We start from the raw sequence: 15031 nt of genomic DNA, 5'->3' as shown, positions 1-15031 counted from the left end.
GCAGAAGGTAAAGGAAATGTGTCAAATGCAGTGGAATGGACATCAAAGGGCTGAGGGGAGAAGGCTGGAAATGGGCTCGTTTTTCTGGAGAACGGTGTTTCATTCAGATATTGATGGTAAAGATAAAAAAGAGGGTAAGTTCTGACTAAGTCATTAACTAAGGAAAAAAAGTGGTGATACTAAGTCCTTAATACCAAACTAAGGAATTGACCCATTTTGAGTTGGATGCTAATTAATGCCGAGAGGTTTGTAAGTTATTTTAATAACTCTTTTCTGTTTAGGCATGCATATTTTTTCCATAAATATCTTTCCCAAGTTTTTAACAACATCTCCCCAGTGGTGTGATTAGCGCACTCTTACCACAGAGTGTACTGTTACATTAAGGGGATGCCATAGCCAATGGTACTAATCTGACTTTTTATGATGAAGGGTCTCCTGATTGATTGCACCTTGGAAACATCTCTGAAAATGATTAAGAACAGTTATCTTAGAAATCCCAAGCCCTGTTTCTTTAAGCAAAGATAATACCAGTTTTCTGGAAGAACCTTTAACCAAATAACCTGATAACCCTTTAGTGTTTGCACCGGAAAGCTGTCAGATAATCCCTTTAACTCACAGCTCTATTCAGTGTTCCTGGTTTGCATGTAAAAAGTCTTCATTCTGATAGGCCATGTGTTGTCTTGCAACACTCATTACATTTATTGAGAGTTTTCAGGTGGTGGTGGTGGTGGTGGTGGTTGGTTGTGGTGGTGGTGGTGGCGGTGGGGAGGTTAGAATGTGTAGTGTTCACAAGTACAGTTTGCCTCTCACACTTAAAACCTGAGTAAGAAGGAATCGGCTCGCAGAGAGAGGAAAGCATGGCATCTAAAGCAAATCTGTACCTTCCACAAAACACTGGAACACCTCACTAAGCATCAGGAAGGGAGTTTTATTGCACTAAACATGCAGAGAGCGAGTGAGAGCGTGTTGAAGGTAGAACACATTCCACTGAGTCCAGTATCTTGAGTAAGATGACTGAAGATCCCATCTTCACCTTGGTCACTTCCCTTGGTCACTGTGTTGCAAATGCTCCACTTTCAGTCAAAGTCAAGCGGGCTACTGCAAAAGGAACACCCAACACACACACACAAAACAGATGAGGGTCTGCAAAAAGCCATTAATCAGAAATCACTACAAGCTTCTTAATTGTTTTTCTATATTTTTCATTATATATTTGCTATCCAATGAGCATTTCACAAAAGAAAATGGTCACAGCTCCATGCATTTAAAAGCTGGCTCAATGAATATGTACCATTGAGTTTTTCCTGCATTATGACAAGGAAGTTTTGGAGAGCAGGACAGGGAGAGCAAACCAACAACAACACAGCCAACTCCTTTGCTTGGTCTCTCAGCTACAACACAGTGAAGACTCCTAATATTGGAAACAAAGTTTTCTAAGAAGGGCTACTTATTCAAATATATATGCATGTGTATGACAACTGTTACGGGTTGAATTGTGTTCCCCTCTCCCCCCAAAAATGTAGTGAGTCTTAACCTCTGTGCTTATGGTTATAATCCCATTTGTGAAGGGGCTGCCTTTTTTATGTTAATGAGGCAGGATTAGTGTAAGGTGCATCTTGAATCAATGTCTTTTGAGATAAACAAGCAAGTGAGCAGAGGAGAGACAGGTAAGAAGATGCCAAGACACATGGAGATCTCCAAGGAACCAGGAAGCAGAAGCCAAAGAGACAAGGCCCTTCCCCAAGAGCCGACAGAGAGAAAGCCTTGCCCCAGAGCCGGCACTCTGAAGTCCAACTTCTAACCTCCTAAATTGTGAGAAAAGAAACTTCTGTTTGTTAAAGCCACCCACTTGAGGTATATGTGTTATAGCAGCACCAGAGAACGATGACAGTTTGGTGCCAGAAGAGTGGGGTGAACAGATACCTCAAACGTGGGAGCAGTTTTGCAATTGGGAAATAGGTAGAGGCTGGAAGAGTTTTAAGGTGCCTAACAGTGAACGCCTAGATTGTCATGAAAAGACTGCTGGTAGAATTATGGACATTGAAGGCAGTTCTGGTGTGGGCTCAGAAGGAAGTTAGGAAAATTATGGAGGAAGTCTCTTTTGTTTTAGCGAATACATAGGGTACCAGCAACAGAAAGTTGTTAGCAATGTGGTCATTAAATGTACTTCTGGTGAGGCTTTAAAAGAAAATGATGAACATGTAACTGGACAGTGGAGGAAGGGTGATGCTTTTTATGTAATGGCAAAGAACTGTTGTTTGAATTTTGGTCCAATGTTTGGTGTAAGGTAGAACTTGTAAGTGATGAAGTTGGATATGCGGCTGAAGAGATTTCTAAGCAAGATCTTTAAGGGGCCGCGTGGTTCTTCCTTGTCTCTTACAGTAAAATGTGAGAGGAAAGAGATGGACTTAAAAGTTAACTATGCAAAATGAAAACAGAACTTAAAAGATTTGGGAAATTCGGTTGTATAAACTAAGGACAGGCCCTAGAATATTCACCAAGGACACAACTGCACAATCTATTGTTAAAGAGATTAAACCTGTGACTCGTGGATCTAACCAACTACCACAGCAGAAAACACATCAGCTTAGACTAAGGGGACAGAGAAAGAGCAAAAGGAAAGAATGCTGTCTACCTCTTAGAAATCTATAGGCAGGACACAGGCCAAAGAAATATATCTTCTGTCCTTTAAGAAAAGAAAAGGACCATACATGGAGCAGCTTGGAGATCAGCAGAACTGTTGGAAGGAGCATAAGCAGCAGGGCCTTCTTGGTTTCAAAGGGTGGGGTTATAGTCTCATGGATCTCAAAGGGTGTGGCCTCCTCAGTTTCAGAGTCAGGTTTTTGCCCACTGGGTTCTGGAGAGTGGGGCTGCTGCTAATGTGTGCCGGGGCAACAGAGCCGCTGCCCAAAGCTAAGGGGGGAGGGGCCGCCAAACTCAAGGGGGAGAGGAATGGGGCCTGCTGGGGCCGAGGGGGTGGGGTCACCACTCAAACGGACTAGGAGAATAGGGCCACCTAAAGTTGAAGCAGCAGAGTTGTCATCCCAGTGGGGATGGAAGGCAGAGCTGAAGCTGAGGGCTGAGGGGCCTCCACCAAGAATCCAGAGGGCCTGGCTAAGAACCAGAGTCTGAAGGGCAAGGCCATTACTTAGACGGTCTCAGAAAATTATTTCCCAGCCCCGAGAGCCAATGTGGTTTATGCTGCTGGGTCTTGGACTTGTTTGGTGCCCATTCTCCCTTCACTTCCTCCAGTTTCTCCCATTTGTAATGGAAAGGCCTATCTTGAGTCTGTTCTGCCACTGTATTTTGGAAATAGATAACTTGTGTAGATTTCATGGGTTCACAGATGAAAAGGAATTTTGCCCCAGGGTGGAATATGTCTAAAGTCTCATATTTGATTTAGATAATTCAGAAAATGAGCTTTTGGACTTGGAGTTGATTTAAGGCTTTGGGGATGATGTGATGGGATGAATGTGTTCTGCACGTGGGAAGGTGGCATAGTGCCTATGGCATCTGACTGCTAACCAGAAGGCTGGTGGTTCAAACCCACCAGCCACTCCTTGGAAGGAAGACTGAGCAATCTACTTCTGTACAGATACTGCCTCAGAAACCCAAGGAGGGGTCACTCTGAGTGGGAAACTCTATGGCAGTGAGTTTGGTTTGGTTTTTTAAAAGGTGAAATGTTATGGATTGAATTGTGTCTCCAAAAAATATGTGCTGTAAATCCTAACCTCTATGCCTATGGCTATAATCCCATTTGGGAATGGGTTGTCTTTGTTATGTTGATGAGGCAGGATTAGTGTAGGGTGTGACTGAGTCAATCTCTTTTGAGATATAACAGAGATTAAACAAGCAAGTAAGCAGAGGAGCGATAATGTGAAGTAGATGCCAAGACACATGGAGATCTCCAAGGAACCAGGAACAAGCTGAGAAGAAACAAGGACCTTCCTCCAGAGCCTGCACAGAGAGAAAGCCTTCCCCTGGAGCCGGCTCTCTGAATTGGGACTCCAGCCTCCTAAACTATGAGAAAATAATTTCTGTTGTTGACGCCATCCACTGTGGTGTTTACGCCATCCCGTGGTGTTTCTGTCCTAACGGCACTAGGTAATTAAGACAACAACACTTAGAAAACGTAAGCATTGGGATTTAACAGAGCAGTCGATTTGGCTGATGGGTGTGTTGTATCTACTTACGCTCCTTCTTCTCTTAAGAGGGCCAAGAACTTTCTCACACGGTATTCAGGATCCATCTAAATATATCAGAAGAAGTGAACAGGACAGGTTATTGTACCTCCTCGTAACCAGGCTCTTACTTCATGCCGCTGAAATGCTCACTCTCATACTTCAGACTTTCCCTGGTGCTCTGTTGACTCAGAGAAACGTGCTCCCGGCTCCTTGACCAGTATCCTGACGCACACCAAAGCAGAGCATGTCACTCAAGACAAGTACATGGAACCTGCTAGTTCAGAATCACTGTGCACTGAGCGCTCATGACCCAGCTGGTCACTGCCAGGAACCTCAGCGACCCTAGCTGGCGCTGGGCTGAGGAGACACAGCACAGTGATGGCCGTGGGGGCTCCAACCACACCCAATGCACGGGAATCACCTGAGGCGTAGAAGTGAGACGACACTTGGAGAACCAAACTGACGTTGGCCCATGACTAGAAAGACGGCTTATTAACTGTTTTGCTCTTTTAGCTTCGGTCTCCCTTACATGGTTTCTTTTTCACAATTAATGAAAAAACTGTGCCGAAACTTAAAAAACCAAAACCAAAACCAAAACCCAAAGACTAGGACTGACAACCCTGACCTGATACCTGGGTAACCCAGGTCCCCTCCAGTCCCTGAGAGCAGTGCCATGAGTCTAAGAACAGACTCGGGGGGGGGGGGGCATGCTTACTCAGGGGCTAGGTTCCGGTTGTTGTTACTGTCTACGGGTTTTCATTTTATATTCATAGTTACACTAATTCGTTCAAGTCCATTTTATTCTCAGTGCTCCACCAGGAATACGAAGTTATCTGGAAAATGATCATTAAAAACATCTTTAATTCTTTGAGATGGATTTTTATAAGAAACACACCTAACTTCTCAAAACTGTTCCAGGGCAGGAGTCTGCTTCCCGAGAGGGAACTCCCTGGCCTCCAGGAAGAGCCTCCAGATGCCCGAGCAGCTGTGGGGGACGTGCAGCCGCACCCCCCCTCCAGCCTCATTTGTTTTTAAAGATGATTCTTCTCTTCTATCTCAGAAAAACAGTGAACAGAAGTTTCAAATGTATCCAAGTTAAGAGGTCAGACTACAAAGGACGAAGAGAAAGTGTGAATAGCTAACAAAAGAAACATTTTTCCACTTTGGGAATAGAATTACATATGAATCAATTGTCAAGTTCTTGAAAAAAATGCAACTGGCTGCAGCTCAGTTGTAGTCAGTACTTGCAGGTCTTTGCCCATTAAATATATTTAATATGTGTGAGCAACGACTTACTGACTTGCCTGTAGCTATGGAATTAAGTCAAGAGAAAGGGAGGAAAAAAGTAATCTAGATAAATGACTTTATTCCCTCAGGTGACATCCAGTCAGAGCAGATCCGCGGCGCTGTGCAAGTTTTAACAGAATTGTGGGTAGTGAACAGAGAGGTAACATGACTTCTATTCTGCTACACTACATGCCTCTTCACTCAGGCCCAGCCTCTCCGAGGCAGATCTAAAGAGAATTCACTCAGCTGCACAAAATCCATTTGACATGAAGGGGTTCAAACTCAGAGGCCTATGAAGTGTCAGTCGCTGAAGATTAGGCCCAAGTACCACACTCTCACTGTCTACCCCACATACATAAGAGGCATTAACTTCATCACTGACCTGCAGGCATCAAAGAAGAGGAAGGGATGGGGCATGGGGAGAAAAACCCCCACATAGTTTCCTCTATGCAATTATTGGGGGAAAAAAAATATACATATATTGCTGAAACTAAAAAAATGTAGAGCTGACTGTCTGACAGATTTATCTTCTTTCAAGGAAAAAGCCAATCCACCTGTATGTGCACCTTTCCTGGGAATAATCCTAAGCAAAGCAATTAGTCTGTAACTTTAATTTACTGCTCATACTGTTAAATAAATGAATTGGTTTGAAAACAGTCCAAAAGCTACAAAAACAATAAATAATAATGAAAGCACTTTTATAGTAAGAGCATCAACAATATTAGTTAATTCTCGCACTTACCCTTAAAGGAACAGAGATGAGAACTACCTGACTGGTTTAAGCTTATAGGGTTCTCTCATATTTTAAAATCCAACTGACCTTCCTACACCCAATAGGTACAACCACGAATGTGAACCTAACTGAACTTTAGGTCTCCGAAAGCCCCTAAAATTATATATTAAAATACATTTACCAGAAAAGACTAAAAAACATTCACTTCATGTTCCCAATTTCAGATGTGACTGTGAAGCTTCAACTCCACCTCTGCCCCTGACCACACACACGGACAGAGCAGCAGACAGAGACCAGCTGTCCTTCGAATGCAGACAGTTTTCCCCTCAGACCTGGGATGGGCACACTCATTCAATCAGCAGAAGTTTACTGAGCACCCTACGATGTGTCTGACTCTGTTCCAGGGGCTGTGGATTCAACAGCGCATGAAAGCCAAGATCCCTGACCTCAGAGAGCTTGGTAGATATACATTCGTTATCTAACTAGGATGTCAGGTAAGGACAAGACACAGGATGGGCACACGATGGGTGGAGTTCCAAGAAGAGGAAAGGTATGTGGCCAGTAGTCACAGAGAACTTTCATGTGTCTGCTTAGGCAGCAGCCTGGGGCTCAGTTGTCTGTGGGGCCCTGAACGCTTCAACTCTGCACTAGTTTGCATGGTATTTCAAGCCCAGTTGGGGGAAAATAGACAGAGCCTACACCTAGTCTGTATGACTCAATCAGTCGTCCCGGGCCCCTCCTGGTCTACATGTAAGTAGTAGCTTATTGCTCTCTGATATACAATAATGTCCCTGTTCCGTCGCCAGTTGGCTATGTGCCTTGGACGATCCACCGACAACCTGTGGGACACACACACTCATCTGTAAAATGAGGGGGCAGCAGAACAGCTGAAATTTGAAATCTTTCCTAAATGTAAGAACTAGTGACTCCTAAATTAAAGACTAAGAGTAACTTTCCAATCTGTTCTATTTTTGAATTTTAAGGAGTAGGAAAGAAAAGTATCAATGTACTTGGTGTGTCGTGAAATTCCTTTCTGGTCTGAATCACATGGAGAAGGAAGGACCCTACCTGTAGCGACATCTCAATCAACATCAGTAACTTCTTGATTCCTATCCAGACCTTCTTCCCTTTGACTTGCTGTGCAATTGTGGTGCGTTCCTTGTCCTTGAAGTTGCCCAAAAGCTACAAAAACGATAAATAATGAAAGCACTTTTATAATAAGAACATCAGTATCAGTTACTTCTCACACTTTAAAAGAACAGAGATGAGAACTACCTGACTGGTTTAAGCTTATAGGGTTCTTTCCTATTTTAAAATCCAACCTGACCTTCCTACACCCAATAGGTACAACCATGAATGGAAAACTGGTGTCCTAAACCCTGCTTTCCTATGGAACTCCATTATAATTTACAGGTGTATTTGCTGGGAAGAAAAATAGCTCCAATCCATAATAAATTTCAGTTAACATTTTTAACATTCCTTTCTAGGAACAATCTGTATGTGTCAGAGCAGACTAAAGTTAATTCTCTCCCCAACCCCTGCACAAAAGCTCCTCCAAGGGATCACCTGGAGGCGTGATCTATGGAAAGCTTCTATTTTGTTGGAAGCAGACACCAGCCCTGTGTGCCTTGAGGATTTTAAGAATCCTTACTGGACCTACTTCTGCTGAACAACTCACTTTGTAATATTTCCAATGGTACAACCAAGTTGTTCGTGTATGCTGTGGTAATCAAAAGCTTCGTGTAGGAGATAGCCTTAGAAAAATTTAAATGTTGACATCTTCATCAAATTTAAGAAAAATTTCTATATTATAAAACTGTTAGTAAAGGAATTCCTTTTATTTCTGTAGATTTTCTGAAGTTCCTAAGGTTTTCATGCAAGGATATGTGCTGAAAGCCACTTACAAATGGCTGATATCTCTCCTGATGATTAACTCGCATCTCTCCCCCAATCCAAGTTTCTCATCTATGTCATCTACATGCATTACTCATGCTGGGCATCAGAGTAATTCATTCCTGGCAATTTTTATGCTGCCTACACCCAGGGATGGGAGACTAATTCACTGTCGTATATATTCACTTCTTCTCCCTCTCATTTCTGAAGATGATTGGAGGTAACATCCTCCAATGTTCTAGGTTAACCTAGAACCCAAACATCAGGTGCAAAGGCAACCCTTAGCCTTATTTCCAGCCTCATCAACTCCTTCTGTAGAAACAGTGTACAAATTCATTAACTCGTTTTCACCTCCAAAGCCTCCAACAGCTGCTCTCCTGTGGCAATATTGGGCACATGGATGGTGGTGCTGAAGGCGTTAAGCATTTCCATCTCCTGAAGAACATCTTTGCGGCTGGTGGTGCCAATGATAAGAAGCTTGCGGCCCTGATCACAGAGAGAAAAGCGTTAAATAAATGCCCAGAACAAGCTTACTTAGGAAACTAGAATAAGCCTGATGAAATGTGCAAACTCCATCTGTCTAACTGCGGAAATGCCAATGATTAGGCAAAAGAAAAAAAAAAAAATCCAAAATTTTCCTCATGAAAAAATCTAAAAATATGGTACCAACAACATGATCAGAAGTGGTCACATTTGAACAGCTCTTTCTTCTCATTCACATCAATGAAACAATGGATTAGTACATATTAGAAGTATGTTTCTAATTCATTTCTCACAGCTAACATGGTATATGAATGGTGGGAACTGGAAAAAAAACCATAATTAATGAGAAGTCTTTGTATCACCCACTTAGCAAGGTTCTGTTACGCTTTTTAGAAGGAGTAGGGTGATAATAATAGTTTATGACACAGCACTTAACCGTGAAACAGAGTGCTGGTGAAGCCTGATATTTTTTAAATTTCTTTTTTAATTTCAAAATATACAAAAATGTTTAAAAACTGTATCAAGGTTATCTTACCATTCCTGATTCCCTCTCTTCATTTTCAACTCTCTTACTTATTTCCCAATCTTTAAATAACAAGGTTACACTACTATTTTTCGCTTTTGTTCTACACTTTAAGTATTTACTGACTTCTTGTTATGGAAGATGGGAATTTATTATTAATCTTGCATATAGTCCTTTTCTTATTCCTCCAATAACGATTTTTGGTTAGATCTATATTTAGTATTTACTTTACTATGTGTGGTAGTTATGTTTGTGTGTCAACCCGGCTGGACCTGGTTGAGTGGCTGGGCAGCTGGATGTAGTATTCCCCATGATGAGACTGGTAATCATCTCCATGGGGCAATCTACTGGGAGCAGCTGAGTAGCTGCCTTTGGGCACGTAGTCTGCTTCCCGTATATAAGAAACAGCTTTGGGAAAGGTCTCTAGCCTATGGCACATTTGGACTCTGCATGTAACTGTGTTGTTATTCAGTAGCCTGCCATGCTCTGCTGACCTTGGGACTTCCAGTAGACTTGAGTTAATGGCCTTCCGTGTGGTTTGGTAACATCGGGACTGTGCCTTTTTACTTGTCAACCTTGGGCTTGGCAGCCTCAGCAGCCAGCAACTGCCTGAGTGAAGAGAAGCCCAAGGCTGGGGGGCTTTCACCCAACCCCTAGAGCCTGGCACTTTGAATTAGACTTAAAGCCTCCAAATTGTAAGAATAAACTCCTGTTTGTTAAAGTCATCCCATTTGTGGTATATTTCTTGTCAGAGCGGCACTAGGGAACCAGAACACTGTGATACATCAGTATGATTTACAGCTAGGCAATGCGGTGTACATTGCCTTTCTAGAGCAGCATTTTGTTTTTGACTACAGTTAATAACTGCCCCTCTCCTTTTCCTTTTGCTTAGTTTACCCACCACAAGCTCACTCCCAAAAGAAAACAGCCATCAATTTCCTTTTAATAAGTTCAAACATCACTGCTGCCCCACAGGCTTCCCAGGCTGAAATCTTTACAGAAGCAGGCTGCCACATCTTTCTCCCACGAGGTAGCTGGTAGGTTCAAACTGCCGACCTGTGGGTTGGCAGCTGAGCACTTTAACCATGGTGCCACCAGGGCACCTGTCAAACGCAGATAATTTTAAAGTTTTTGTGTTTTTTTCCTTGAAGATATTCCCCTCCTGGAGCTGTCTGTCCTCAGTGTTCACCCTGAAATGGCTTCTCTCTAGGCTCACTGCAAACTTGTAGCTCAGTCTTCTCCTTCCTTCCTCTTTTTTCTCTTTTCCATGGTGCATATCCTCCAAAAGATTCCTGAGAAAGGGTGCATGGAGGTTAAATTGTAAAGGCTTTGCATGTCTGGAAATGCCTTTGTTCTACCTTTCATACCATATCCTCTATCTTAGACTTGACAGTTTGGCTAGGTATAGAGAACAAGGTTAGGAGCTCTGGTAGCATAGTGCCTAAGGCACTTGACTGCTCACCAGAAGGCTGGCGGTTCAAACCCACCAGCCACTCCTCGGAAGGAAGGTTGGGCAATCCAACTTCCGTAGTGATACTGCCTCGGAAACCCAAGGAGGGGTCGCTATGAGTCGGGGCCGACTCGACGGCAAACAACAACAACAACAAAAGAGAACAAGGTTAGAAATCAATTTTCCCTCAGCATTTTGAAGGCATTGCTCCACTGTCTTTTAATATCCAGTGCCACTGGTTAGAAGTCCAATGACATTCTGATTTCTGACTTTCTGGTGGTTTTTTTTTTTTAATTTTTGGAAGCTTTTAGGATTTTTCCCCTCTATATTCTATAATTTCAAAATTATATACCATGATGGGTCTTTCGTCATTCGTTTTGCTGGGTGCGAATCAGGTCCTTTCTAAACCGGAAACGCCAATCGCTCAATTCTAAGAAATATCTTGGACTATTTCTTTGAGATTTCCTTCCATTCATTTTTTCTATGGATACTTTTGGTTTGGGTATTGGTCTTTCAGATTAATCTTCTAAATTTCTTACTTTCTTGCTTCTGTGTTTTATCTCTTTCTCTTCCTAATACTTTTTGAATTAGCATCAACTTTATTTCTAATCCTTATATTAAATTTCTTTCTAAGATTTTTAAAGAAAATTTCTGAGAGTTCTTGTTCTCAAAATGTTCCTTTTTTATTGTATCATATTATATATCATGGGTACAGTATCTTATTTTAGATCTCTGTGAATATATACATTTTAAAATACATTGTCTTCTGTTCCTCACTTTGTCTGTTTCCTCTGAGTTCCTTTTTTTATTTGTTTATCGGGGGTGTTCCTCAAGAGTCTGGTGATCTTTGTGTGACTCTTCAGATTTAAGAATTAAACTAATGACGGGAGCTCTGTGTTTCAGGGCTTCACTGTGAGATGATCACGTGAGACATGGCTGATTATTGGAGTTTCCTCAAAGGTCAGTATTTTCCCCAGAGAATTCTCTAACACCTTCCTGAGGGCTATCAAGCATATTTGCCAGCACGTTGTGAAGCAAGTGAGGGAGGGATCTGGTATCTTACTATCTACATGGAAACCCGTGAAAATGCCTTGTTTTTCTGAGTCTCACAAGTTTTCTGCCTTTGACAGGTTGAGTCTTGCCACTTTTCTATCACTCATTTTAGTGGAAAACATTTGCGTTTTCCTTCTCTGACAGGTTTCCACCTTCCACAGGTTCCGGCTTTCGCAAGCTTTATTATAACATACAGACCCCATTTGTCCTGCTTGCAACGTGGCACCTCTTCAGATCAATCTGTTATTGCATCTTCACTGTAAACCTGAGAGTCAGAATCGTCTTGGCGGCAGTAGGTCTGGTTTTGGTTTTCTAAACTGAGTGGTAGGTACCAGTATTATCTCCGTTCGACTAATGAAGATATTGACTCGTGCCAGTGACCCAGATGCCACTGAGCTGACACCATGTGGGCCAGAGTACAGCTGTTCTCCACAGTTTCCAATGGCTGGTTTTTCTGGAGTAGGCCACAGGCTTTTCTTCTGAGGCACCTCTGGGCAGACCTGAACTCCAGTCTTTCAGTCACAGGCGAGTGTGTTAACTGTTTGCACCACCAAGGACTCCAAGGAGTCTCATAGAGAAATAACTTATTCAAGTTCAAACAAATAACAAATGGAGCCAGGACTGGAAACCAGATCCATAATTCAAAATTCTATATTGCTTCATAGTGCCTAAGGCATTTGACTACTAACCAGAAGGCTGGTGGTTCAAACCCACCAGCCACTGCTCGGAAGGAAGGTTGGCCGTCTACTTCCGTAGTGATACCACCTCGGAAACCCAAGGAGGGGTCACTATGAGTCAGATCCAACTTGATGGCAGTGAGTTTGGTTTGGTTTCCCTTCATGAGGAGAAACACATTAAAATTTGTTTACTTGGGAAATGGAAGAGGAATGAATTTTACACTGATGTAACTAGACTTAAGATACATATTCATTCTACAGATAAGGCCTTAATATAATCATTAAACTGATTCACCAACTTTAGAAAAAGTAGGGCATTTAAATGAATGTGCTAGCAGCAAAAGATTTAAAGAATTATCAGATGCCAGAGAATTCCAATCTGGGCTTTGTAAATGCACCAACATAATTAAAGGTATATCAAATAAACAAAATTGAGACTCTCTGGTACAATTAGCCATTGGTCTAGCAGATGACTGGACAAAGACTACGAATAGCAGTACACCCATGAAGTACAGTCTATAGATTTAAGAGTAATCATTATTACTATTAAAAAAAAATCAGCTGGCTAAAAATCAGATAGCAACAAACATTTACCAAGCTGCTAGATGACTATCTAATAGGTCCTGTATACAGACAGAGAATACACAGACAGACAGATACAAGAGAGAACATGACACTACAATGTGGAAAAGTAGAGCTACTGGGTGCAGGACGCCATGACGAAGGGAAGAAACATGTGGCAGAGAAAGCTTTCTTTGGAGGTGGTAATATATGAACTGAGTCTGAGGGAATGAGTAGGTTGATCAGAAAGATGACAGTAGTGGGACATCCCAAACCACAAGGAGTGGAAATAAATACATAGTACGCCCAAAGGCAAAAAGACAAAACAGAACCAAACAAACAAAACCACCATGGGTGCTGGGGTGATTTAAAAACTTGTCAAGAAAATATAAACTTCTATGACAAGAAAGTGGCACTTTTACACTCAAAAGTATTTTTCAACACTCAACTGTGGTGGCAAATTTAGGAGACAGCCCTGAAGGCTACTCGACCCCGAAGGCCACACAGGCTGGTGCAGTCTCCTGACAATGAACGGCAACTGCTGCTTCATGTTTTGCTTAGGTTTTCAATGTCCCACAGCCCCTAAGTCAAACTCCCTCCTCTAGTTCTCCTCTCAGGGAGGATAACAGCGGCACTAGAAGAGTGACCCTGAGGAGGAAGAGTCTTACTCATCTCCCAGAACCGGACTTTTGAAATCACTGCCTTTTTCCTAGTGAAACTTCCTCTTACGGGAACAGTGATTATGCTCTTCAGTGTGTTGAAAGACTGGGAAACACAGAGCAACTTATAATGGAGATGCTAATTGGTGTTTTGCTTTTCTTCTTGTTTAACAAGGCTGCGAACACTGCAGAGAGGTCCCGACCCAGGTAAGTGCAGGCCTTGGCTTGTAAAGCATCATCTTTAAGAAAACACCAAAAAACATTAGTGAATAATTAAATTGTGCCGGGTCATTTTGTATATTAATTAGTGGTAACTCTCACAAGGAAGCTTTATCATGAAAAAGCAGCTCTGACGGTATTCATGTAATAAATCTCACTGGATGGCATTTGGGGGAAAGGCTGGCAGTAGCATGAAATGGGGGTGCCAACTTTAAAAAAAAAGTAGAGCTCAACCCAGGAGGAGAAATCCACTTTAACATGTGGCTACTATTCTTAAATCTGCATTGCCTAAGCATGCCCCTTGATGGAAAGGCAAAAAGTAGAGCGACTGTGTTTGGGGGAGAAAAAATTGCTCCCAGCATACTCTTTACTAAGATTTGCCGGTCCTGATGCTCTAAAGAAAAGGCCTAAATAAAACGACTCTCTGCCCACCAGATTATGATAACATTGTTCCAAGGTTAAAAAAGTATTCCTTAACTTAGTACCAAAAGGAGCAACTCAGGTGAAAACATTACCATGAAAAAGGCAGGGCTCAGTCAGGTGTTGATCCTTCAAAAACCACTTCTTTACATGATGAAGAATGAGCAGAGCGCTAAGTAGTATCTAAGCCTTTTGCTACACAAAGGGCTAACCAGATAATCCACGCCCTTTCATAGGTCTTGCCATTGATTGGCCCCAATAAACTGATTTGTAACAAAAGTTCATGAAAAAAGCAATCTTCCCCCACCCCAAAATAAAAATGCCATCAATATAATACTGCAGTGAAATAGAAGGGCTGATTCCAACCTGCAAACAAAAGTCAAGTCAGTGATGTGGCAAAGAAAGGCCATTCTTTCCACATCCTTCAATGCTGAGCAAGTGTAATACAGCCTTGGTAAGAAGAATTAACTGCGAACAATTGGAGACCCTGAGACGGATTAAGAAGTGAGTTTTAAAATACAACCCCAAACAGCTGTGTGCTGGGAGCCTTCAAGTTTATTTTCTGATTATTAGAATTTGAGCTTTTTGTAAATGAGATGGAAACACTGCAGGATATTAAGAATGTGTGAACTTGGTCAGTGGAAGATAAGAAAGACATCAATCAGGTCATTATCAAGAACTTACTTCGTCCAGGTACTTAGGGAATTTTAAGATTGGTTTGTGCCTTTGAAGTGATCACAATTTAGCTGGGGAGAGCAAATATTCAGGGACCACTACCAAACAACACATCTGCAAACACGAACTAATAATGGCTGAGGGGACACAGAGAGTGGGGATAACTGCATTGGGGTGGGGTTATCTAGGAAGATGCCTGTCGTTTTATGGAGAC

At 42.1% G+C, this 15031-nt stretch overlaps 1 protein-coding gene across 1 annotated transcript in view; it reads right to left on the bottom strand.

The window, feature by feature from the left end:
• Positions 1–1076: 1076 nt before the first annotated feature.
• The window catches only part of NSF (N-ethylmaleimide sensitive factor, vesicle fusing ATPase), a 130015-nt gene continuing 116060 nt past the window's right edge, over positions 1077–15031 (bottom strand). Inside the window, exons 11-14 of the mRNA XM_007959918.2 lie at positions 8449–8583; positions 7273–7386; positions 4194–4249; positions 1077–1098 (exon numbers count right to left, since the gene is read on the bottom strand). Coding sequence (XP_007958109.1) covers positions 1077–1098; positions 4194–4249; positions 7273–7386; positions 8449–8583 — 327 coding nt within the window. The remainder of the gene's footprint in view (positions 1099–4193; positions 4250–7272; positions 7387–8448; positions 8584–15031) is intronic.

The sequence above is a fragment of the Orycteropus afer genome, unplaced genomic scaffold, assembly GCF_000298275.1.
Source record: "Orycteropus afer afer isolate SDZICR_OR568_19922 unplaced genomic scaffold, OryAfe1.0 scaffold00018, whole genome shotgun sequence".
NCBI lineage: Eukaryota > Metazoa > Chordata > Mammalia > Tubulidentata > Orycteropodidae > Orycteropus > Orycteropus afer.
This window is presented reverse-complemented; position numbering and strand designations above follow the sequence as displayed.